Genomic DNA, 25,110 nt, shown 5'->3' with positions numbered 1-25,110 from the left:
CTAGGACAATGGGCTAACAGGTTGCTGAGTGGACCAATACAGTGAAATGTAAACTATCCAACTTGGTTCACTTAAATCATTTACTATAATATATCTAAGGAAATATTACCATCATTTGAAAAAGCTGCTTATCTATTTAAATCAAGTTTATGCTCTAGCAACATAAAAAAAAAACCCTCAAAACACAAGTGTTTCCAAAGGCTGTGAATAGATAATAAATCCTACCTCTTCATCCACATGATCTTGGCTAGACCTTTCTTCCTTGGTCCTTTGAGATGCTATTTCCATGGCCTTGGAAAGAAAACAAAAGTGACTTTCTTTTACATTCAAGCTGCAGAAGACACATCCATGTCCCAGTTTTGATATAAATTTGTTCCAATCTTTATAAGTATCACCTCCTCACACTTATGAAAGCATTTAGTGAGGTCTAATGGTACAAGTTAGCTTTCTAGCACAGACCTCACCAAAAAGGCTGCCATCAATCCAAAAGTAACAATAAATCAAACTCTTCTAGCCTAGGGGGATCCCTAGCCCCCCTTTTTCAAAAGTTATGCTACTTTTACTAAATTTAAATAATTAGCTTTTGCATTTAGTAAATGCTTTAGCATTTACTAAAGGAATACAGAGACCTAAAGAATGAAAGAACCATTCCTTAAATCCTGAGCAGTCGGCAAAGGGAATTGCAAAGGCTAGCTGGTTGTAAATCTTGAATATACGGCTCTATTGCTGCTGCAGTATAAACCATCAAAGAAAGCTCTCTGAGCAAACAATGACTGATACGAGGGTGACAAAGATTCCAAACGGTTCTTCTGGTTTGTAAAACTGAGTGTCTGTTCTTTTCTCTATATAGAAGAAAAGAAAAAATAGTGGGAGCAGAGGTTTTTTTTTTTTTTTTTTTTTTTGAGTTTAGACATGAAAATCAGTGCTGACCCAGGCACGGTGGCTCACGCCTCTAATCCCAGCACTTTGGGAGGTGAGGCCAGCAGATCACCTGAGATTAGGAGTTTGTGACCAGCCTGGGCAATATGGTGAAACTCCGTCTCTACTAAAAATACAAAAATTAGGCCAGGTGCGGTGGCTCACGCCTATAATCCCAGCACTTCGGGAGGCTGAGGCTCACGCAAGTAATTCTGGCACTTTGGGAGGCTGAGGCGGGTGGATCATGAGGTCAGGAGCTCCAGACCAGCCTGGCGAACATGGTGAAAACTCGTCTCTACTAAAAACACAAAAATTAGCCAGGCATGCTGACGTGCACCTGAAATCTCAGTTACTTGGGAGGCTAAGGCAGGAGAATCACTTGAAACCGGGAGGCAGAGGTTGTGGTGAGCCGAGATCGTGCCACTGCACTCCAGCATGGGTGAGAGAGCGAGACTCCATCTCAAACACACACACACACACACACACACACACAAAATTAGCCAGGAGTGGTGGTGGGCTCCTGCAATCCCAGCTACTGGGTGCCTGTGATCCCAGCTACTGGGAAGGCTGAGGCAGAATAACTGCTTTAACCCGGGAGGTGGAGATTACAGTGAGCTGAAATTGCACACTACACTCCAGCCTGGGTGACAAGAGTGAAATTCCGTCAAAAAAATAAATAAATAAAACAGGCCAGGCGCAGTGGCTCACACCTATGATCCCAGCACTTTGGGAGGCCGAGGCGGATGGATCACCTGAGGTCTGGAGTTCAAGACCAGCCTGACCAACACGGAGAAACCCCATCTCTACTAAAAATACAAAATTAGCTAGGCATGGGGGCGCATGCCTGTAATCCCAGCTACTCGAGAGGCTGAGGCAGGATAATTGCTTGAACCCAGGAAGCAAAGGTTGCGGTGAGCCGAGATTGCTCCACTGCACTCCAGCCTGGGCAACAAGAGGGAAACTCCGTTTAAAAAAAAAAAGGAAAAGGAAAAAGAAAAAGAAAGTCAGTGCTAAGTTAAAAAGTTGAGGAATAAAAATGACACACTTATTTATTCCATTAACAGATGTGATGCCTACTATGGGCCAGATATTGGGTACTTGGCAATATACAAAACTTCTGTTCCATAAAAGTTCATAATTGAGGGTGACAGAATTAAGGACTTAGTATAATAAGTGACACAGTGTGACTACTTCTATTATAGTTATATGAGACTATACCTATGAAAACAATTTCTGCTGAAATCCCCCTCCAGAGAGCTTTCTAACCGGAACTTTAAAGTTCACCAGGCAGAGCAAAGTTGAGCAAAGACAGAAATGGGAAGGTATTGCAAGGAAATGGAAAAAGAGGAAAAGACAGGATAAAACCTGAAAACCTGGCCAGGCAAGGAGACTTATGCCTGTAATCCCAGCACTTTGGGAAGCCGAGGCAGGCGGATCACCTGAGGTCAGGGGTTCGAGACTGGCCATGGCCAACATGGTGAAACCTCGTCTCTACAAAAATACAAAAATTAGCTGGGCACGATGGCAGGTGTCCATAATCCCAGCTACTCAGGAGGCTGAGGTGGGAGAATCACTTGAATCCAGGAGGTGGAGGTTACAGTGAGCTGAGATTGGGCCATTGCACTCCAGCCTAGGCAACAGAACGAGACTCCATCTCAGAAACAAACAAACCTGAAAACCTATGTAGGGGCATACATGCCATGTGTTCAAAACTCTATGATTCAGAGACAAAAATAAAAATAGATAAACTGGATCACATCAAAATTTAAAACTTCTGAGCATCAAAGCTTTCAATCAACAGAGTGAAAAGACAAGTCACAGAATGGGAATAAACATTTGCAAATCACGTATCTGACATATCCAGAAAATACAAACAACAACTCAACCAAAAAAACCAAACCTGATTAAAAAAAGACATGGGGCTGGGCACTGTGGCTCATGCCTGCAACCCCAGAACTGTGAGAGGCCGAGACAGAAGGAGTGCTTAAGCCCAGGACTCTAAGACCAGACTGGAAAACACAGTGAGACCCTGTCCCAACAAAATGAAAAAGAAAAAAAAAATTGGCTACGTGTCACGGTGTGCGCCTATAGTCTCAGCAGGGTGAGGCAGCTGAGGCAGGAGAACTGCTTGAGTCTAGAAGGTTGAGGCTGTAGTGAGCCAGGATTGTACCACTGTACTCCAGACTGGGCAACAAAGAGACCCTGTCTCTTAAAAAAAGAAAGACATTTCTCCAAAGAAAATGTATAAATGGCCAAGAAGCACATGAAAAGATGCTCAACATCACTAGCAATCAGGGAAACACAAACCAAAACCATAATGACATACACCTCACACTCATTAGGGGGTCTCTCATTGTCAAAACAAAACAAAAAAACAAAATAATAGGTGTTGGTGAGGGTATGGAGATTAATAAGTGCTGGTGAGGATGTGGAGCGATTAAAACCCTTGTGCACTGTTGGTGGTAACGTAAAATGGTGCAGCCACTATAGTAAACAGTATGGTGGGTTCCTCGGAAACTTGAAAATAGAAATACCATTTGATCCAGTAATTCTGCTTCTGGGTGTATATTCGAAAGAACTGAAAGTAGTGTCTTGAAGAGATATTTATACATCCATGTTCATAGCAGCATTATTCAGAATAGCCAGAAGGTATAAGCAACCCGTATGTCCATCCACAGATGAATGGATAAACAAAATGTAGTATATACATATACTGGACTATTATTCAGCCTTAAAAGAAGAAATCCTAGGCCCAGGCATGGTGGCTCATGTCTGTAATCCCAGCACTTCGGCAGGCCGAGGCAGGCAGATCACTTAAGTCCAGGAGTTCGAGACCAACCTGGCCAACATGGTGAAACCCCGTCTCTACCAAAAAATACCCAAATTAGCCGGGTGTAGTGGCTTGCACCTGTAGTCCCAGCTACTCAGGGAGGCCAAGGTGGTAGAATCGCTTGAACCCGAAGGCAGAGGTTGCAGTGAGCCAAGATCACGCCACTGCACTCCAGCCTGGGTGACAGAGTGAGACCCTGTCTCAAACAAAAAAAGAAGAAGAAATCCTGTCACATGCTACAACATGGATGAATCTTGAAGACATCATACTAAGTGAAATAAGCCAGACACAAAAAGACAAATACTATATGATTCCACTTATAAGAGGTACCTAGAGTAGGTGAATTCACAAAGACAGAAAGTAGAATGGTGATTGCCAGGGGATAGGAAGTTGTTACTTAATGGGTACAGAATATGAGTCTGGGATGATGTAACAGGTATGGAGATAGACAGTGGTGATAGTTTGCACAACAATGTGAATGTACTTAATGCCACTGAACCATACATTCAAATGGTTAAAGCATTAAATTTTATATTATGTCTTTTACCAGAATTCTAAAAAATTCTATATTCAGAAAGGCCTCTGAGGCTGGGCATCGTGGCTCACACCTGTAATCCCAGCACTTTGGGAGGCTGAGGCAGGTGGGTCACTTGAGGCCAAGATTTCAAGACTAGCCTGGGCAACATTATGAAACCCTGTCTCAACAAAAAATACAAAAATTGGCTAGGTGTGGTGGCATGTGCCTGTAGTCCTAACTACTCGGAGACTGAGCTGGGAGGATCACTTGACCCTGAAGGGCAGAGGTTGCAGTGAGCCAATATTGCGCCACTATGCTCCAGCCTGCGTGACAGAGTGGGATCCTGTTTCAAAAAAAAAAAAAAGAAAGAAAGAAAAGAAAAAAAAGAGAAAGGCCCCTGAGAAACAAGGGAAAAGAATTAATGACCAAAAAACTGACAGTTTTCTTACTAAACTTTCACAAACTTTGACAGTCTATGTAATCTTGCCAGATAATTAAAGTAAAAAGCTTGGATATCAAGTTGATTCAGAAGAAAAAAAAAAAAGAAAAAAAAAACAACAACCTGGCTTTACCATTGGCTGTTGGCTGTTTTGCTGTATTTTTGATTTGTCATCTGTTAAGTAAGAAGGAAAAGGTCTCAGGAAGCTGTCAAAATGAATAAACTACAATATGCAATCTGGGTCCCTCAGAAGTGTCAAGCAAATGCAATTACTGGTTAGCATCCCAAATCCAAAAATCAAAAATCTGAAATACTCCAAAATCCAAAGCTTTTTGAGCACCAACATGATGCTCAAATGAAATGAGATATGGAGCAGTGAGGATTTTGGATTTTGATATTTCAGATGCTCAACTAGGGTAAGTACAAGGCAAATATTTCAAAATTGGAAAAAATCCAAAATCCAAAACACTTCTGGTCCCAAGCATTTGAGATAAGAGATACTGAACCTGTACTGCTATTTTCTATTCCTCCTTCCTCTCCCCATCTTACCTTTGAGAGATAAGCATCCATGTTCTCATGTGTAATGGATGGATCTGTGACAAATTCAAAGAGCTCCCGCACAGTCATGACAGCAACACTGTGCTTCATAAAGAAATCTGTCAGAAGGAAAAACGTTAATGATAGCTTTTATGAGGAAAAAATTATTATTCCAACTACCTTATAGAGAAACAAGGAGATAAAATTACATATCATCTCCCAGCAAATGGTTTAAGCGTCACTGCACCAATTTAGTGAGAAAATTTTATGCCAACAGCTTAACTGAGTACAAAACCAAAACAGACCAATGAGCTGTTTCGAAAATTGCCTTTTCTACTCACCATTGACGTTGGCGCAATCCTTTCTCAAGAACTCCAAGGCATGTGGGTGGTCGTGCTCCACAGACTGAGAAACGTCAATGATATACACGCCTCCACCGTGGTACCTATGGGCCAGAGACACCGAAGCTGTGGGATGGTACTACTTTACTATGTTTTTTGTTTAAAATAAATTCTACTCTTAAGAGCAAGGGAAGTAACTCACAAAATCACCAAGGTAGATAAGATGAGGCCATCTTGACTAACAGATGGAAACTGGGAAAATTTCCAAAATCCATTCACTGTTAATGATCCAAGCAGTCAATTCTGTGACTAAGGTCACTGAAAAAAGGAATCCTATCTTATACCATTTGGAAGTCAACAATAAAACTTCAGAAGTTGGTGTGACTTCTTGGATTGGGATTTTGTTTATCATTTTAAAGGACACAAAACAACTTACAGGCAGTTCTTGACAAAATACACTCACAGCATGTTAAATTCACTGAGATCTGCATGGACGAGTCTGGCATCCTGATACATTCTTCTCATGTATTGAATGACCTGCAAGTACAACTCCCGAGCCTTGGATTCTGATAACTGGACATTTTTCAAGAGCGGTGCAGGCCTTGAAAGAAAGGAAAAGAACTAAGATAAAATGACCAAGAACAAGTTTTCTCACTTCTTACTATACTGTTACATGCCCTTCTCTTCTACAACTCATCATGTGAGCTGTATGTGGGACAATCTGTCTCACTGCAGATAAACCAAGAAGGTACCAGCAAATAGATGCTTTCCCAACACACTGTATAAGACCACCCTCCAACACAGGACTAACTTGCTCCTCATTCTGAAGCATTTTCAGACTTGAAAAGGTAGAATACATTGATAACACTTATTCAGTAATACAGTGGGAAAGATTAATAAAAGAAGTTATTCAAATGAGAAATATTCATATAGTGGATAAACTCAAAGAACTTAAAAATACAGTTCTGAGAATGCAATTATTAGCCCTTCCACGTACTTACATGTCATCTTTACCGATGAAACTCATGACAAGAACATGACTTCTTAGCATTATTGGTTCTGGACATGGTATCCCTGCTGTGTTTAACCTGTGATATTATAACAAATAAAAGGACAACTGAAAAGTTGAAAAGGCATCTAAATAAATTACAACTGCAGGTCACAAGATTAATACTGCTGTTAAGAAATAGCACCAAGGCCTCTCAAGTGTATTATAATATTTCATAAATTCTAAGATAATTTTAAGTGGCACCATTATGTACCACCGAGAATGACAAAACACTAGCAATTCAACTATTACATCCCATAACCTGTAATACCCAAAGCAATTCCAGAGATGTTAAACTGAAAAAAATGTGCATCTTACAATGGAGGAAACAGAGGAGATAGGTCCACAAGTATCTTTTGAGTTGATTAGCCTGAAAAATGCTTAATAAAAATAGTTGGACTCACACCTAATAGCTTGTTGAACACAAAAGACTTTCAAAACGAGTAGTACTTGCTCAATACTACACTATCCAATGTGTCACCTGTGTACACCATATAAAAAGTTATAAGACATTTTTAAAAACTCCATAATTTTCAGAAAACTTGATCTCAATTAGATGAGGCCTTTACCTGATAAAAAGGTGTTAGTGCAAACAAAGAATATATAAACATATAAAAGTGTCCAAAACTGGACTAAGAAAAGGAAACTATGATAAACAAAAGAGTTCACAACCTAACAAGATTAGCTGAAAACTCCAATACCTACGAAAACATGACAGAGCATTATAAGCACCTGATAGTGTCACTTTCCTGCTTACAATCTTTCAGCAGTTCCTTATTATCCTCAGTATAAATTCTAAACATTTTCAATGGCTTACAGGGCCTTCCAAATGATCTAGCTTTGTGGAATAAATATGAATTGTGGCAGTATTCTTTTGTAATGGATTCTCAGAATAGAAGACAACAGAATAGGAAACAATCTCTATTTGTCCAGAAATGTGTTTCTTCTGCTTACTTCAGCAGACCTAATGAAATGAAGGCCCTAACAAGTCCCTACATTTGGGCAGAACCACACTGGGATCTGCTGGGAGGAAGGGCTGATGTTCATGTGCAGGGCACAGGACAGACATACACACATCCCAGACAGTCACCTGATTAAGTTCCTCATTTCTTTTTCTGCCCAAGTTTTCACCATTTTCCTAGGGTTTCCTTTACAATAGCCATGACGAAATCTTGAATAAGAAAAATGTTGATTATTTCAATCATTCCATTATTGTTTTAATGTTTTAGGAAATAGAAATTAAACCAACTGGAGGGAAAAATCTGAACTTACCTGAATTCCCCACTTACATATTTATCCCGATCTTTGAACACCAAAATAGAAGTTTTATAAATTTTGATTGCTCTGCTCTCTCCATTTGCTGTGCTAGCATGGTATACATTAGCCTATTTTAAGTCAAAAACAAAGAAAGTGAAGTTTATGTTAAATAACTACTTTTTCTTTTCTTTCTTTTTTTTTTTTTTCTTGACATGGAGTCTCGCTCTTTTGCCCAGGCTGAACTGCAGTAGCAAGATCTCTGCTCACTGCAAGCTCTGCCTCCTAGGTTGACGCCATTCTCCTGCCTCAGCCTCCCAAGTGGCTGGGACTACAGGCGCCTGCCACCGCATCCGGCTAATTTTTTGTATTTTTTCAGTAGAGACGGGGTTTCACCGTGTTAGACAAGATGGTCTTGATCTCCTGACCTCGTGATCCACCCGCCTCGGCCTCCCAAAGTGCTGGGATTACAGGCATGAGCCACCGCGCCCAGCCAATAACTACTTTTTCAATCTATTTGATTCTAACCTCAAAAGCCAAATGAACTGAAATAACATGCATGAGGAATACCACTGTCATTTGAAGATGTGAATTAAAATATAAAACATTACATCAAAAGGACAGTAAATATAGCTCCAATATACACATTTAGTCACGTGCCACATAATGTTTTAGTTACTGACAAGTGACAGACTGCATATATGAGGTGATCCCCTAAGATTATAACAGGCATTTTTACTGTACTTTTTCTATGTTTAGATAGATAAATATTTATCATTGTGTTACAATTGCTACAGTATTCAGTACAGAAACCTGTTGTACAGATTGGGAACTACCATATAGCTTGAGAGTGTAGTAGGCTATACTATCTAGGTTTGTATGAGTATGCTCTATAATGTTCTTCGCATGATGACAAATTTGCCTAATGATGTATTTCTCAGAAAGTATTCCCTTCATTAAGCAATGCAAGACTGTACAGTAAAATCCAATTTAAATATAGGGGAGAAGTGGCTTCAAACTTTTTTATATCTCAAATATATGCAAAATAATTAGAGACATTCTTAAATCCAGTGATTTAGGCCAGGTGTGCAGACTCATGCCTGTAATAAGCACTTTGGGAGGCCAAGGCGGGCGAATCACTTCAGGCCAAAAATTTGAGACCAGCCTGGTCAATGTGGCAAAACCCTGCCTCTACTACAAATACAAAAATTAGCTGGGTGTGGTGGTGTGCGCCTGCAGTCCCAGCTATTTGGGAGGCTGAGGCAGGAAAATTGCTTGTACCCGAGAGGCAGAGATTGCAGTGAGCTGAGAACATGCCACTACACTCTAGCCTGGGAGACTGTCTCAAAAAAAAAAAAAGAAGAAAAAGAAAAAAAAAAAAAGAAAAAAAAGACTCTGTCACAACTCTGTTTAAAAAAAATTTTAAAATCCAGTGATTTATAAGTTGAATTTTACTGAGAATTGCCTCCAGCAGGACGGGTTTTACACTTTTAAATAATTGCTTTAAAAAAAAAACAAAACAGAAACTATATGTGAGCCACAACACTCACATATATTTATTAGTTGGCCCTTTCAAGAGTCTGCAGACCCCTGCCATTATAGATGAGTAAATCATAGTAAGAGTTTCCTTCAAGCCAGAGTAGTCAATTTTGAGTCAGAAGGATTTCAAAGTCTTCTCTAACAAACAGAAGGCAGTATACCCATATGTAAAGAAAAAAAGTAAGAAAGACTTGCTGACTCATAGAAACATAACCATAAACCCCTGGCCCCATGAGTAATTTATTTTATTAGAACTCAGGCCTATAATAATCTGACTATCTCACTTACTACTGGGCAAAACTAGTTAGACTCAACGATACAATGCAGCAGCGGTAGTGAAAAGGGCATAGTTATATGTACAAATTTCTCTCTAACCATAAATATTAATGTGTGTGGCTTTGTTTTTCTTTCTTCTTAAAGGCATAATGTAGTTCTAAGTGCCAGTTTCGTCTGGTATCTGAAATAAGAAAATTAAATATTCAATCATCCAAAGAAGAGCTCACTTCTTTTCCTGTGCTAATGCAGCCATTTATCTCTGTTATGATTCCTCTAGTCAACATCTTGAATAAAATCATTCTTGTTCTGGGATCCAACACCTAAAAAGAAATGCAAAAATTCAAAAGTTCCAAAAGACGGTACCAAATTTTCCTCATTAAAACCTGTGACAATCAATAAACAGCAGAGCTTAACTGTACTATGCTATCCTGGTTGACTAAATGAGAGTCACTATTTGGCGCTTTTATTCACTCTAATTGTTAATCAGTAAAATGTCAGGTAAAGGCCAAACGAACCAAAGGCAACCAACTAATAAGTTCACCCAGTCATGGAAATCAAAGGCTACCAAGTTCAAGGGAAACAGAACTCTAGGCTATTAGCTAATAGAAATATAATGCAAACTACATAAATAGTATTACATGTTCTAGTCACTACACTGAAAGTAAAAAGAATCAGGTGAAATTATCTTAATATATTCTATTTAACTCAAAATATCTAAAACACTATCATTTCAACTTGTATCAATATAAAAAGTCATCAGTGAGATAATCCTTGTTTTTGACACTAAGTCTCCAAACTCCGGTGTGTCTTTTGCATTTAAAGCACATCTCAATTCAGACTAGCCACATCTCAAGTGCCCAGTGGCTACTGCCGTGGACAGGCAGCTTTAAATCAGGGGTCAGCACTCTCCCACCCATGGACCAAATCAGGCCACAGCTTGTTTTTCCTTAGCTTGCAAGTTAAGAATGGGTTTTACACTTTTAAAGGATTGCTTTGAAAAAAAAATCCACAGAAACTATATGTGAGCCACAATGCTCACATATATTTATTAGTTGGCCCTTTCAAGAGTCTGCAGACTCCCGCCATTATAGATGAGTAAAGCACGGTAAGCATTTCCTTCAAGCCAGAGTAATCAATCTTGAGTAAAAAGGATTTCAAAGTCTTCTCTAACAAACAGAAGGCAGTGAATTTAAAGGCTGTTCTTGTTCATCTCTGAAACTAAAGCAGCCAAATATTTGTATGCAATTTCTAAGGATACCAACCAATAGCTCCTTGTGGCTCAGGCAGGCCCTCTAGCCCCCATGGGGTGATACAGTATTATAAACTAGCCAAACTCAACTATACTTTAGGGTCCAACTTCAATGAAGTGGCTGGGGTCACACCAGAAACCTAACGTTAATATAAACAAAGTCACCTGGGAAGACTATAGGACTAAAAACCAAATCACAACCATTGCAACTAGAGAAGAATGAAAAGGCGCTAGCTTCCATTCCTTCTCTACTGCACAGGTAAGCAAAGAGGGGAAGTCAGCTGGCTGAGTATGGGCCTCTAGGTATAGAACTGTGCTTCTGCAAAGTTGGCAGTTAGACAAGTAAGAGGCATAGGAAGAAGTAACAAACCAAATGGCTTAAGAACAAAACAGGGAAAGAGAAATGATAAATTTACACACAAGCATATATTTTATATAGACAGCTGAAGACTCAAGCTATGTACTCTATCATTCAAAATTAATTTTGAAAGAGAAAAAGAATTTCCTGCCAAAAATAACACTAAAGTTATTTAGGGTCTTTGAAACTTAAGGCTATCTCATTTTTCTGAGGTGAACCATACTTTGTTTTCAATTACGCAAATAAATCACAAAATAAACTAGAGGACAATGAAGACACAGATCCCAGACCTGGCTTCTGTCTAATGGTGGAATTCAGAACATGTGTTTTGTGTATATGGGGGGCGCGGTGGAGTGGTAGGTGGCAGAGGCAAATGTTCTGACTCTTTTTATCACGTTCTTCACATCAAAAATCTGGGCCAAGGCGAATATCCAATCACATTCTTCTGAATGTGGGAAAATTAGGGGCCAATTTTTCCCCATTCTTGAATAGAAAGAATAAAACAAGCATAATTTCTAAGCAAAGGATTCCTAATTGGAAATTTGAAGACATTATCTGCCCCTCTCTCTTTTACACCCACACTTCATGCTTTGTGGCAGATACCCTACCTATCTTCTGGGAAAGCTCACAAAATTCCTACGGACCTTTTCTAAAAGATTGCTGGTCTGATAATCTCTCCAAAAACGGAAAGCATCGCATGGTGGCTCTGCAAGGCCACTGAAGGATGATGACTCTAATTCATCCAATAGTCCTATAAAAGCAAGATGTAGGTCTCTAAACTCAAAACTATAAAAGGAATAATTTTATATAGGAGTAATTTTAGGTAACATTAGCATTAAGCAAAAAGGATAAAAGCAAACTACAATTCAAAGAGAAAAGAAATGCTAATTAAAAAGAAGAGTTTGCAACACATTTAAATTGTACCTGTTCTACAGTTGCTCTGTCTGCCTTATCTTTGATGCGATACCTAACCGAAAACAAAAACGTATAGTTGACACATTCAAAATTCAGTGAGAAGCCAGAATCTTCTAAATGTAGACAATTTCATGAAAATTCCTAAGTAGTTTCTTTAAATAACAGACTTTATGATATGATTGTAGACTTTTCATTACTCAGTGAAACTTTCTTCATTTCCCCTGAATATGCAAAATTCAATTCTGTATTTTGGCAAAAGGAGTACATATACAGTAAAAAGAAAAATCTATTCCTATTTCAGAAGCATCAAGGAGCTGCCAGGGTAAAGTGAACTATGCTGAAAAAGAGAAAACATTGAGCATATTTGTACTGTCTTTCACATCTTTAATGATTCTGTTAGCACAGAATTAAAGTCTTGTCTTCCTTTTTTTTTTTTAAAGAGACAGCATCTTACTATGTTGCCCAGGCTAGACATAGATTCCTGGGCTCAAGTACTCCTCCTGCCTCAGCCTCCACATAGAGTTAGTCATTTACAAGGCTTTCTCTTTAGAGTCATTTTCTAAGAAGACACAAGTTTTTCTGGTTTTGTTTTTGTTTTGTTTGTTTGTTTTGAGACGGAGTCTCGCTCTGTCGCCTAGGCTGGAGTGCAGTGGCGCCATCTTGACTCACTGCAAGCTCTGCCTCCCGGGTTCATGCCATTCTCCTGCCTCAGCCTCCCGAGTAGCTGGGACTACAGCCGCCGCCACCAAGCCTGGCTAATTTTTTGTTATTTTTAGTAGAGACGGGGTTTCACCTTGTTAGCCAAGATGGTCTCGATCTCCTGACCTTGTGATCCACCCACCTCGGCCCCCCAAAGTGCTGGGATTACAGGTGTGAGCCACCGCACCCGGCAGTTTTTTTTGTTTTTTTAAATCATTTCAAGACAGTATTCAGATGCAGACTGATTTGCTTCTGCCCATACACTGAGTGATTCCACCTAGCACATTAACCTAAACTAATAAAGGTTTAAACACAAAGATTCAAACAGATACCAGTGAAATAACAAATGACTATGGAGTATCTCAAAAAGCTGATACTTCTTGGACACAGCAATAAATTGGAAGAACGTTGGCTTTTAAGTTCAATTCTCACAGTTAGTTGTATGATCTTAGTGTCATTTTCTATAATACAGTGATAATACTTTAGAGTTATTATCATATAAGCGAAGTTAGCCAGATCTTAAACAATTGGTTTTCGGAACAGAAGTGTAAACAGAAACAGTTCTCAGTTATATCATTAGTTCGTAGTCTTCCCTTAAATTTTTAAAAATACTTCATGGGAAAGAATAATTCTTAATAAATTTTAAGGGAACATTTTTGCACATTTTAGTTTAAACTGAAATCTACAAACACTGTTCCCCTCATGAGAACACATTTGTAAATTTCATGAGATTATAGTTTTACTATGTATTTCTTAAAATTCATTAATTTTTATTTTATATATTTATTTTTGAGACAGAGTCTCGCTCTGTGGCCCAGGCTGGAGTGCAGTGGCATGATCTTGGCTCATTGCAACCTCCACCTCCCAGGTTCAAGCGATTCTCATGCCTTAGCCTCCAGAGTAGCTGGGATTACAGGTGTGCACCACCATGTCTGGCTAATTTTTGTGTTTTTTGTAGAGACATGGTTTCACCATGTTGGCCAGGCTGGTCTCAAACTCCTGGCCTCAAGTGATCCCCCCAGCTCAGCCTTCTGAAGTGATGGGATTACAGGCATGAGCCACCACACCCAGCTAAGATTCATTAATATTTTTAATTCACAGAGGTATAGGCTATCCTCATTTAAGCCAAGGAAAATACACACACACACACACACACACACACACACACACATACACACACACACCCCAAAATAATGATTGGTTTAAGTATACAAATGAACATCCTCTGTAAAAGAATTATGATCAAGGTACTGCTTAATCTAGATTAGTCCCTATCACCCATGCTTATTATTAAAATATTACTTACATATCTGCTTCCTTTTGTCTAGACTTTTCGGTGACTTTATTTATGACAGAATCAGTAACATTTAGCTTATCTAAAATACAAGAAACCCACAATGTAAACAATATGTAAGACAAAAAGACATTAACAGAGTTGCTGAACAGGGTATTTCTCCCCTCTTCCTTCTCTTCTATACTTTCTAAATATTTTATTGTAGATAGAATACAGTTTAGTAATGAAAACAATGTAATGTTTTTAAAAGTAGGCACTAAACTGTTTCCTTCATAAGTGTCACTTTCATCACTACAGCTGTAATATTTGAGCCACAGAATTCTAGATGCAGAAATTCTTCAAAAATAATAATTTGCATAATAAATTTCAGACACTTGCTAGTATTCCACATGACTAATATAACTGCCTCAATTTCAAGTTTAATTCTAAAAACTTGTTTCACTTCAAGTTATAAGTCTATGATAGGCAAAGAAGGCCCTAAAATACTTATATTAATTTAGCAAGTATTGACAGCTTATATGAGAAACACTGTGCTAGGTTTAGAGTGAAGATCCACAAGAGTAGAAAGATGGCCTTCCTTCCTTCCCTCCATCCCTCTCTTGCATTTTCTAAGAGGTGATGATTCAAATTAACACTCTGATGCCTGGCATCGAACAGGTTACTAAATAATTAACACCTACATAAAAAAACCTCTAGTGAAACAATATGTAACTATATTCAATACCCTAGTATTTTCAACATCCTACTATGAGATAACCCTACTACAAAATCTAAAACAGGCCAGGCGCAGTGGCTCACACCTGCAATCCCAACAGTTTGGGAGGCCGAGGTGGGCAGATCACTTGAGCTCAGGAGTTCAAAACCAGCCTGTTCAACAAGGAGAAACCCCATCTCTACAGAAAATACAAATTAGCCGGGTGTGGTGGTGTGCACCTGCAGTCTTAGCTACTTGGGAGGCTAAGGTGGGAGGATCGTCTGAACCCCAGAAATCGAGGTTGCAGTGAGCCAAGATCATGCCAGTGCACTCTAGCCTGGGTGACAGAGTGAGACCCTGTCTCAGAAAAAAAAAAAAAAACCTAGAACCGAACAGACAATACTTAAATGGGTCTTTGTAACATTACATTCTTATGGCAAGTGGGAAAACAACCAAAATAGCATAAGCTTAAGTCTTTTCCTAAAGTTATGTTTTTAAATTACTAAGATTTTTATTTTCTCTAAACATTATTGAGTCAGTAACACTTGAATACATTCATTTCTTTTTTCTTTTCTTTTTGCTCTTCTTGTCTAGGTTGGAGTGCAATGGTGCAATCACAGCTCATTGCAACCTCCACCTCCTAGGTTCAAGGGATTCTCTTGCCTCAGCCTCCCACGTAACTGGGATTACAGGCATGTGCCACCAGGCCCAGCTAATTTTGTATTTTTAGTAGAGATAGGGTTTCCCTACATTGGTCAGGCTGGTCTCAAACTCCTGACCTCAGGTGATCCACCCACCTCAGCCTCCCAAAGTGCTGTGATTACAGGCATGAGCCACCATGGCCAGCCTTCATTTCTTGATCTAATAAAATTATACAACACTTCACGGTTTTTGAAAAACGTCCTCTTAGCCCAGTGACGTATTTTGTAAACTCACCTAAATTAATTTTATTCTCAAATTTCCGTAAGACCTTGTCTGCTGGAGTAGACATTTTGGCTGAACTGCTGTCGGAGGTCTGTCGATTTGCCTAGAAGGGAATTCCAAAGTCTAAGGCACTAGTTGTAAATACAAACTTAAGATTCATCATCACATTTCCTTAGTTCATAGTTAGGTATTAAAGAATCAATACTTAGAGGAGTATCTTCAGGAAAGGTAAAAGTCAATCAAATTGGCTCAAAAAATTTTTTAAAGAGCATTTGAAACAGAAGGTTAAAATTACTGACTAAAAGAGTCTGCATAATCCATTTTTTTAACTTCTCTATGATTCCTCTTATTATAAGTAACAGATTAAAATTAAATGTAATTTTCTAAGTTGACTAGTTTATAGACTTAAACTTTGAGAAGGTTCATTTATCTCCAAAGTATGTAATAAAGAGCTAAGACCAACATTAAGCTGGTTCAGAATTTCATTTTGGGCCCAATGTCTCAAGAGAGGGAAATATTAAGTACGAGGCTTAGCACTTACACTGGTGCTACGTGCAAACTTAAATCATGAAATTGCTCAAAGCCTCATTACGAATCACTGAAGGAGTCACCAAAACAAGACGATACGAAAATGCGAAATTTCTTGTTACTCACAATGTGGTTATTTTAAAATGCATACATTCTGGTCCATGATGTAGCCATTTTATTGTTGTTTTTTACAGACAGAGTCTTGCTCTGTTGCCCAGACTGGACTGCAGTGGCGTGATCTTGGCTCACTGCAACCTCCAACTCCTGGGTTCAGGCGATTCTCCAGCCTCAGCCTCCCGAGTAGCTGGGATTACAGGCGCCCACCACGTCCGGCTAATTTTTGTGTTTTTAGTAGAGACAGGGTTTCGCCATGTTAGGCAGGTTGGTCTCGAACTCCTGACCTCAGGTGATCCACCCAGCTCGGCCTCCCAAAGTGCTGGGATTACAGGTGTGAGCCACTGCGCCCAGCCGATATAGCCATTTTAATGGTCAGAGGAAGACTGCTGGATTAACCTTTATGCTCCAGGAAGATGTCCCAAGTTAATCCTATGGCCTTACAAACTCCTAACACACTTGGTACTTCTAGTATGAGAAGCAGCTGTACGTGGTTTGGTAACTTTTTTTTGTACATGGTAAATAATCACAAACATATTCCTATCTCATTAATACAGTCTTCCATTACAACATCTTTTATGGCTGTATAATGCCTCATTGTGCGAATCAGTCCCATAGCAGGTTTAATCCAGTTCAAGGTTGCTTCCAGTGTTCCTCTACCATAAACAATCCTGGAGGATCATCTTGTAATTAAGTCTTGGCACACCCACAGAATCACTAAGTCAAAGGATTTTGAAGCTTTTAAAGTTTTTATCACATACCAGCTTATCCTACAAATAAGTGCACCTATTTATTTGATCATCAATGATATGCTTTGTCTTTAACAGTTTCATAGATGAAAAAACGGCATCTCTACAAATTTAATTTGCATTTCTTTAATTACCAGTGAGGCTGAACTTTTTTACCATGTTTCTTAACTATTTGTAGTAAACTGCCAATCCATGCCCTTTTTATTTTAAGCTCACAATCTTTATAACTCTTTTTAAATTTACAGATTCTGGAAAGAATCCACACCCAGGAAATTATCAGAAATATAGAAAGGATGAAAAGTGAAAATCAGTAAAGGCTGAGGATACAGGACAATATAACATGAAGAAAATCTTTTAGTTATTCAATTTCAGAATCACGAAAACAGCCTTTTAAAAAAGTAGACATATGTAGACTACATAAAAATGTGCAGGATCCTTTATAAAATACCTGTGGGTTGCTTCCTCCATTCCAGACATAACCCTTGGTGAGTTTTCCAACTCCTTCATCCCAGTCCCAGTCACCATCATCATCATCATAACCCTCTTCCTCCTCATCTTCTATTTCACCTTCACCATTCTCATTCACATTGTCTTGAAGGTCTTCAAACGGAATGTCATCTTTTTCTTTGACTGTCTTCAAGTCTCTGTTTTCACTAGAAATAACAATGTTTTATTATTTCATAACAATATTTCCACATACCCTAACTGATCTCACATATTTATTTATGATTTAAGATATTAAAATATTGATAAATCTAAAATAGATTATATATTTATATACAATACACCTTCCGATAAGCTCCATCTCATTAAAACCATGTTCTCCTGTTTTCCAGTCTGCTGCAGTTGTTTGCTCATTCTCCATGCCCAAAGCCTACTATTCGAGAAGCACATCAAGTTAAATCTGCTTCTGCCTTGGTGAAGTTAGAAATTACATTGTTATCTTCTCTGCTGAAGAAACAACTCAGACCAGTATACCAGACCTGACTCCAGGAAAATCATTCACAGAGCTGCTTTAGGAGAGAGGAAAATCTTTCTGTAAAAGAAGAAAAAAGAGAGAGGGGGAAAAAAGTCTGATGTAGTGGCTCACGCCTTTGATCCCAGCTACTCGGGAGGCTGAGGCCATAGGACTGCTTGAGCCCAGGAGTTCACGGCTGCAGTGAGTCATGATTGTGCCACTGTACTCCAGCTTGGGCAACCCTGTCTCTAAAAAAAATTGTAATTAAAAAAAAAAACAACAACAACTTTCTGACAAAAAATTTGGGAATAAGTCTAAGGCAGCCTTACTTTGAACTTGATAACACTTTGCAACAAAAGAAGTTACATCAAGATTTGTGTTCCACAAAGAAATCCAAATCATCCCTGTTCATGATGGGAAGAAATGGTGAATACAGGGGCCAGGCACTACAAATGAGTGAAATAGGCTGCACAATAGAAGCGGGGACTGGCAAACTGGGAGAAGAGGTCCAAGGTAAAGGGAGCACAACTAGGAAGGGCTTTTTTTTTTCTTTCATATTAGAATTCAGGCCTAGTGTTACCAGATCTTAATTTTTCAAGAGAAACTGTAAGTCTGGATTTCTGTGTAAAATCTATCCCTTCATTGGCATAGTCAATTTTTACAAATAACTGTGCATACCAAACAAAACATGTCTGCAGGACAAATTCAACAGAGGACTATCAGTTTTTAACCTCTCATGTACAGAATAAGGACAGAAACCATAAAAAAGCAGCTGATAATATGAGATACCTGCTGAAAAACAGACATGAGTTTAAGTAAATTCAGATTATGAATCCCAATTTATTAATTAGCCATGGCTCTGAGGGTTCCCCATGGACATGTGGAGGAAGAAAACAGATAATCATCAAACACTTGCTATTTACCAGGACTTCATACATATGCTCCACAGATTGATATATAATTGCCTAGAGTGGCATGTTAAAGTTATAACTTTGCCAGATAATTCTTCATTGTGGGGGACTGTCTTCTGCATTGCAGGACTTTTAGCAGCATATCTCTGGCCTCTAGTTACCAGATGCCACTAATGCACCACCACCCCCAGTTGTGACAAATAAAAACGTCTCCAGAAATTGTCAAAAGTCCCCTGGGTAGAAGTCGGGATGGCAACATCTTCCCCGACGGAAAATCACTGCTATATCCTTACAATACCGTGGGGTGGATGGTAAATTAGTGCCCTCTCATTACCATTAACTATCTACCAGCTATGCTGGCTGTGTTTCTTCTGCTGCTTAACTTCTTCCCTAAGGCTTTTTGTACACTTCTCTGTAACCATAAAACTGGAATGCCCTTCCTCTTTCTCTGGCTAACCCCTACTCATCCATCAAGTATCAGCTCACTATCACTTGCTCAAGGAAGTCTTCCCTATTTTTCACCCACTTTTCCTTTGTACTACTTACCCAATTCGAATACAAATAGTCTAATTATTTAATAATATCGCTTTCCCCTGCTAGGGTGCAAGCTCTGTGCCATTCAGGATGGTGTTTACCAATGCCTCCCTACCACCTAAGACTAGATCTGACTCACAGAAAGCAGTCAACATACACATATTTATTAAAAAATCCCCAATAATTAACAAAATCTGCATGTAATGAATCCTTACTGTAAACATAAAGTACAAACTGTTTTCTTGGAATTCCAAAATAACTCCAATATGTTTCATTTTGCTTTTAGGCAGGAGTTATCCTTCATCCCTCTTTCCCCAGACCCCACGTCCAGTCTACCACCAAACCCTGCCACTTCTACCTCCAAGACATATCTTTAGGATCTGAGCTCTAGTCCCCACCATCTTTGAATCTGATTACCTTATTACTTTTGAACTGGTCTGTTCCACTCCCACCCTCCATGAACATCATCTACCTAGAAGAATGATTCCTTTAAATCACCAATCAAATAATGTCATTCTTCTGCTAAAATCCCTCCTATGGCTTTCCATAAGACCCAGATTAATATCTGAACTTTTCACCATCACTTGTAAAGGTCTCCATGATCTGGCCCCCCTTCTTACTTCTCTATCACCCTACCAATCTTCTCAACTACCTCCACTGTGCTCTACGCACTCTGGCCTCGGGGCCTTTGCTCTTGCTGTCCCTCTTGTGTGAAATGGTGTTCCCTCTGCTCTTGCCAAGATTAGCTCCTTGTCATTCAAATCTAGACTTAACCTTTCCCTACCCATTCAGTCAGCACTCGGTGTATCAAACGATTTGCACACTCTACATCATTATTTGGGTTTTAAATGATGTGCCCTCTCTTTCACGTAGAAGGTAAAGTTCCATGACAGCAGGAAGTTGGTTCGTCTTGTTATCTCCGGCGTCCAGGACAGAACGTGGTACATATTAAGTGCTTAGTAAGTATTTGTTGAACGCTAAATGTGGTTAAAACGCAAAAACCCATGTTTCCTAATCGCTATCCCCAACTCTGCCTCCCAGTGACGCTAACCGACCTGAGAACCGCAGACTCCCTTGACAAGTAGCTTTCACTTAACTCTGCCGCGTGAACTGGGAGAAAGACCCGGCTGGGATGCAGAAACAGGCAAAAGGTTGTCCAGAGAGACGCTGAGTGATGAACCACTAGTCTCCCTCTAAACCACAAACAAGAGTCCACGCCCCAAGGGGGCGGACAAGGAGACAGCAGTAACCAGAGCCAGGGCACTGTATGGCCGCCTACCTGTCAGAGGAGTCCGCGTCGTCGAATTGCCCGGGGACCACCCGGCTCATGAGAAGCCGCCGGTAGTCCATGATTGGAGAGCGCCGCCAGAGGCCGCCGCTCTGCGATGGAAAGGAACGGCTCAGACGGATGTACCCACGGCCGATCCAACGGCCTTGGCGTGGATTTCCTCCTTGCAAACCATTCAGAAGCCAACAGTGGCCACCACGTGCGACGGGAAAACGGGACCAACAGATGCACCACCCTGCTCCCCCCAACCGGAAGTCCCTCACCGCCTCTCCCGGAAGTCTGACTTGAGCGGAAGTCCCGCGCCTGCGCCGAGCTGGGAGTCCGGAGCTTTCTTGGTGGCGTGTATAGGCTTGTGGATGTTCTGTGCTCTCAGGCAGGAGTGTTGAGCAGCCGGGCCGGCGAGGCCCGTGCTGGCCGTTTCTTCCCGGAGTTTTCGTTTCTGTACCCCACTTTGTGTTTACTGCGGCAGGAGGCGCTAGCTAACCCACGGGCTGTTCGGCCTAGGGGGTCGTACCCTCCTAACTTCACCACTCTCTGGGAAGACAGTCCCGAGGCCGCCCCCTGCCGCACCCACAGTGGGGTCGCTCGGGCCTCGCGGGCTGCAGCTGTCCCTGCGGAGATCCCCCCAGCGCGGGCGGACGTCACACAGGGGCGTTCCAGCACTCCGGGAGACCGATCGCGAGTTTGTGAGAGTCCTCGGTGGAGGAGGTTGGAAAGCGTTCTCCCTCCCACAAAACCTGGTGCAGAGGGAGGGAGCGCCAGGTCCGTAGCGTGGGTCCAAGAAACTATGGATCCTGGAAGTGAGCACACTTCTGTGTCTTAAAAAATTTGGTGTCTCGTTTTGAGGTGAAAAATGAATGAGAAGTGCTTTTTAAAAAGGTAAAGTTTGTCGTACAACTGAAAAAGCTTTTAAACAAAACTATAGTTTTTGCCAGTAACTCCCGTGACACCTCTTTTAACTCCTATCTTAAAACAGCTTTAGAATGTCTCTGGAACATCTATTCAAACATTTGATAAATATGTTAAAAATCCAGCATAAACCTATAAGGACAAATGAAAGATGGAAAAAATAGCCTAACTTTAAAAAGGTAAACTGGCAGATTGTGCAGTGCCACATGAGTGATGAACAAAGTTGTAGAAATGTAATTGGAAGTGCTGGGTTCACAAACAAGAAAACTAAGAAACAAGGCCTTTGCGCTTTTTTGCATTGGGAAAACAAAGCAAGAATTTTTCAGATCTCACCACAATCCAGGCAGCATTAGTTGAAAGACAAGGGAAAGGTGATTATAAAGTTGGGCCTTTCTCTGATCCTGACTAGTCTGCTTGACTTACTTTTTTACATTTTACCAAGTGATGACATAGGTTTGAAAACAACTAATTTTCAATAAACTATTCATTCAGAAATTCAATAAAAGAATCCAGGCAGATGAGTAATGACTATAAATTGAGAGAGCTTGATAGAAATAAGTCATTGGAATGCAGGTTTTATTCAGTCAATATTTGCTGTGTAGACAGCACCGGTCCATTTGCAGTACGGGATATTGGAAAGCCCTAAGTCTGCTCCTCTCAAGACATTTATGATCTGTAAATACAAACACTAACACCCTTGAAACAGTGGTGAAGCTCTAAAACAGTAAACGAAATCACCAAGTGCTGAATTGTAAGATGGAGGTTTAGAGACTGAAGACATTGTAGGAATTTTGAAAATAGGTGAATGGGTAGATGGGAAGGTTTTAGGAGAGAAGCACGTGCCAGGGCAGATGACTGAAGCTTAATTAGTAAGGAACATTATCTGTCTGCAGGGAAATGAGCCTGATCTGAGTAGAGCAGCGGAGGACTGGGTAGGTAATGTCACTCCAGGCTATGGATGGCCTGGAAGGACAAGAAGAATTTATAGACTCAATGTGAGTGGCCATCCTTTCCACTCTCAGCTCTGGACAGGCCTGAGGAAGTCAGGAGAATATGGACCAGTGTGGCAACACGGGATGGAAAGAAAGCACAGGTTACTGAAAGACTTTTTTTTTTTGAGATGGAGTCTCACTCTGTCACCCAGGCTGGAGTGCAGTGGGGCCATCTCGGCTCACTGCAAGCTCCGCCTCCCGGGTTCACGCCATTCTCCTCCCTCAGCCTCCCGAGTAGCTGGGACTACAGGCGCCTGCCACGATGCCCGGCTAATTTTTTTTTTTTTTTTTTTTGTATTTTTAATAGAGATGAGGTTTCACCGTGTTAGCCAGGATGATCTCGATCTCCTGACCTCGTGATCCGCCCGCATCGGCCTCCCAAAGTGCTGGGATTACAGGCGTGAGCCACCGCGCCTGGCCCTGAAAGACATTTTTAAAGGAGACATGGACGGGACTTGGTGTCTGAATAGTCATGCATGATGAGGTAGAGAGATGCCAAGACAACTCCAGTTTTCAAACACATGTACCTGAGGAAATAGGTGCAGTATAGGAAAGTGAGGAGGGAAAACTGAGTTACAATGCTGGGTTTGACTTGGTAGTGAGGTGTTCAAGTGGAAGGTATCAAGTAAATAAAAATCCAGGATTTTGTGGAAACTAATAGGTCTCTGGTAATATTTTGTAAATATCCTTTGATTAAATAACATAGCGATCCCTTCACCTTCTAGGTCCAAAGCCTTCTAGGGAGTTACTGGATAGTAGCCAATACTGTTTGTTTTTCTCCAAATCAGTATTTACTACCATACCAAATTATGATATACTTAGACTAAAATTTTTAATTTTTCTAATAACTTGACAAATGACATTTCAAATAAGGGCAGTGAACTTTGCTACTTTCTTAATGAGAAGAGGGATAGGGAAAAAACTTTTTGTTTGTACCTACTAATAGACACAATTTTTTTTTTAAAGAAGCCTTTCATTATTCAACAGTTATGAACAAGGACTATCAAAAATTTTGGTCATCACCTTCAGATCCTGTACATTTTGAAGTGGATACTTCTCATGAAAAAGTAGAAAGCATTTCAGAATCGGATACCATGAATGTCAGCAATCTTTCTCAAGGTGTAATGCTTTCAGATTCTCCAATCTGTATGGAAACCACCAGTACCACTTGTGACTTGCCTCAGGTGTGCGTTGCTTATAAGTTCCAGGAGGCTCAGATGTATTCAGAATTCACATTGTCTTCCATATGAAAATTTCTTCAAAAATATAGGGAAAAATAAAACAATTTTCAGTGGACACATAAAGGAGGGGAATACAGGGTCTGGTTTTCCCAGTTTCACCAGCGTAAGATACATTTTGACCAGCCTGGGCAACATGGTGAGTCCCCATCTCTGCTAAAAATATAAAAATTAGCCAGGCATAGAAGAGAGCACCTGTAATCCCAGCTATTCTGGAGGCTGAGACAGGAGAATTACTTGAACCCGGGAGGTAGAGGTTACAGTGAGCCAAGATCGCGCCACTGCACTCCAGCCTATGCGAGAGAGCATGGTACATTTTTACACACAGTGTTAAAACTGATCCTTTCTAGCCTCATGAAGTCCCAGGAGTGCAGCCAGGGGACGTGACCAATTCAGTCAGAGGCAGGACAAGAGCCCAAGGAACCTGACTTCTAGTCTAATGCATCTTCCACTTACGTCAATATGCAAATGATTCAGTTGTCATTCATAATGACATTGATGGCACCCTGCATGTAAATGACAACTTTCCTGTCTTCATGAAAATGCCTAGCTCCCTTTATTACAAAATAGAAGACTGTAGTGTCCCAATATCTTCATGAGTGTTGTGCTAAACATTTGATAGTCGGTGACATCTGATTCCACTAAATAGGAATTTATAAAAATGCATCACAGATATATGCCTGTTTTATATATCTTCAGTGTTAAAAGACTGGAATAACAACCATCTTAATGCTGTTTAGGCTAGATTTAATAAGCATCAAATAATTATCAATACATAAATACGCTATCACGTATCCCTAAATTTATAGTCACATGATTTGACTTACCAAAAAACCAAAATATTAAAATAGCAGGCTATTTGTTACATTGTTGTTTAATATTGGGACTCTGTTAGAATAGTTTTACTAAAAGGGAGCCAAATATGCTGGGGAAAGATACTAGAAAGCACATTCTACCTATGTAATGAAATATTCTAATAGCAGAATTACGTAACAATGCGCAAATACCTTTAGAAGAAGCTTATGATGTTTGCTTGAAGTATTAATGCCTTTTTTAT

The 25,110-nt window shown here is 40.1% G+C and overlaps 2 protein-coding genes across 3 annotated transcripts in view; one reads left to right on the top strand and one right to left on the bottom strand.

Annotated features, from left to right (window-relative positions):
• RIOK1 (RIO kinase 1) overlaps positions 1-21,045 on the bottom strand; it is a 28,149-nt gene extending 7,104 nt beyond the window's left edge. Inside the window, exons 1-13 of one of the 2 annotated variants that reach the window (XM_032141081.2) lie at positions 20,906-21,045; positions 17,672-17,876; positions 15,845-15,935; positions 14,227-14,296; positions 12,231-12,273; positions 9,927-10,019; positions 7,903-8,015; positions 7,721-7,801; positions 6,584-6,670; positions 6,046-6,183; positions 5,583-5,686; positions 5,254-5,360; positions 226-291 (exon numbers count right to left, since the gene is read on the bottom strand). In XM_032141081.2, the coding sequence (XP_031996972.1) occupies positions 226-291; positions 5,254-5,360; positions 5,583-5,686; positions 6,046-6,183; positions 6,584-6,670; positions 7,721-7,801; positions 7,903-8,015; positions 9,927-10,019; positions 12,231-12,273; positions 14,227-14,296; positions 15,845-15,935; positions 17,672-17,876; positions 20,906-20,976 (1,269 nt within the window). In that variant the 5' untranslated portion in view covers positions 20,977-21,045. Of the gene's footprint in view, positions 1-225; positions 292-5,253; positions 5,361-5,582; positions 5,687-6,045; positions 6,184-6,583; positions 6,671-7,720; positions 7,802-7,902; positions 8,016-9,926; positions 10,020-12,230; positions 12,274-14,226; positions 14,297-15,844; positions 15,936-17,671; positions 17,877-18,011; positions 18,174-20,905 lie in introns of those variants that run through there. The other variant, XM_058432611.1, reaches the window with a different exon arrangement.
• A 526-nt stretch (positions 21,046-21,571) lies between these two features.
• CAGE1 (cancer antigen 1) overlaps positions 21,572-25,110 on the top strand; it is a 61,866-nt gene continuing 58,327 nt past the window's right edge. Inside the window, exons 1-2 of the mRNA XM_058432615.1 lie at positions 21,572-21,622; positions 23,803-23,999. Coding sequence (XP_058288598.1) covers positions 23,805-23,999 — 195 coding nt within the window. The 5' untranslated portion in view covers positions 21,572-21,622; positions 23,803-23,804. The remainder of the gene's footprint in view (positions 21,623-23,802; positions 24,000-25,110) is intronic.

The sequence above is a fragment of the Hylobates moloch genome, unplaced genomic scaffold, assembly GCF_009828535.3.
Source record: "Hylobates moloch isolate HMO894 unplaced genomic scaffold, HMol_V3 SCAFFOLD_20, whole genome shotgun sequence".
NCBI lineage: Eukaryota > Metazoa > Chordata > Mammalia > Primates > Hylobatidae > Hylobates > Hylobates moloch.
The sequence above is the reverse complement of the archived record's forward strand: the minus strand, read 5'-3'. Positions and strand labels throughout refer to the sequence as shown.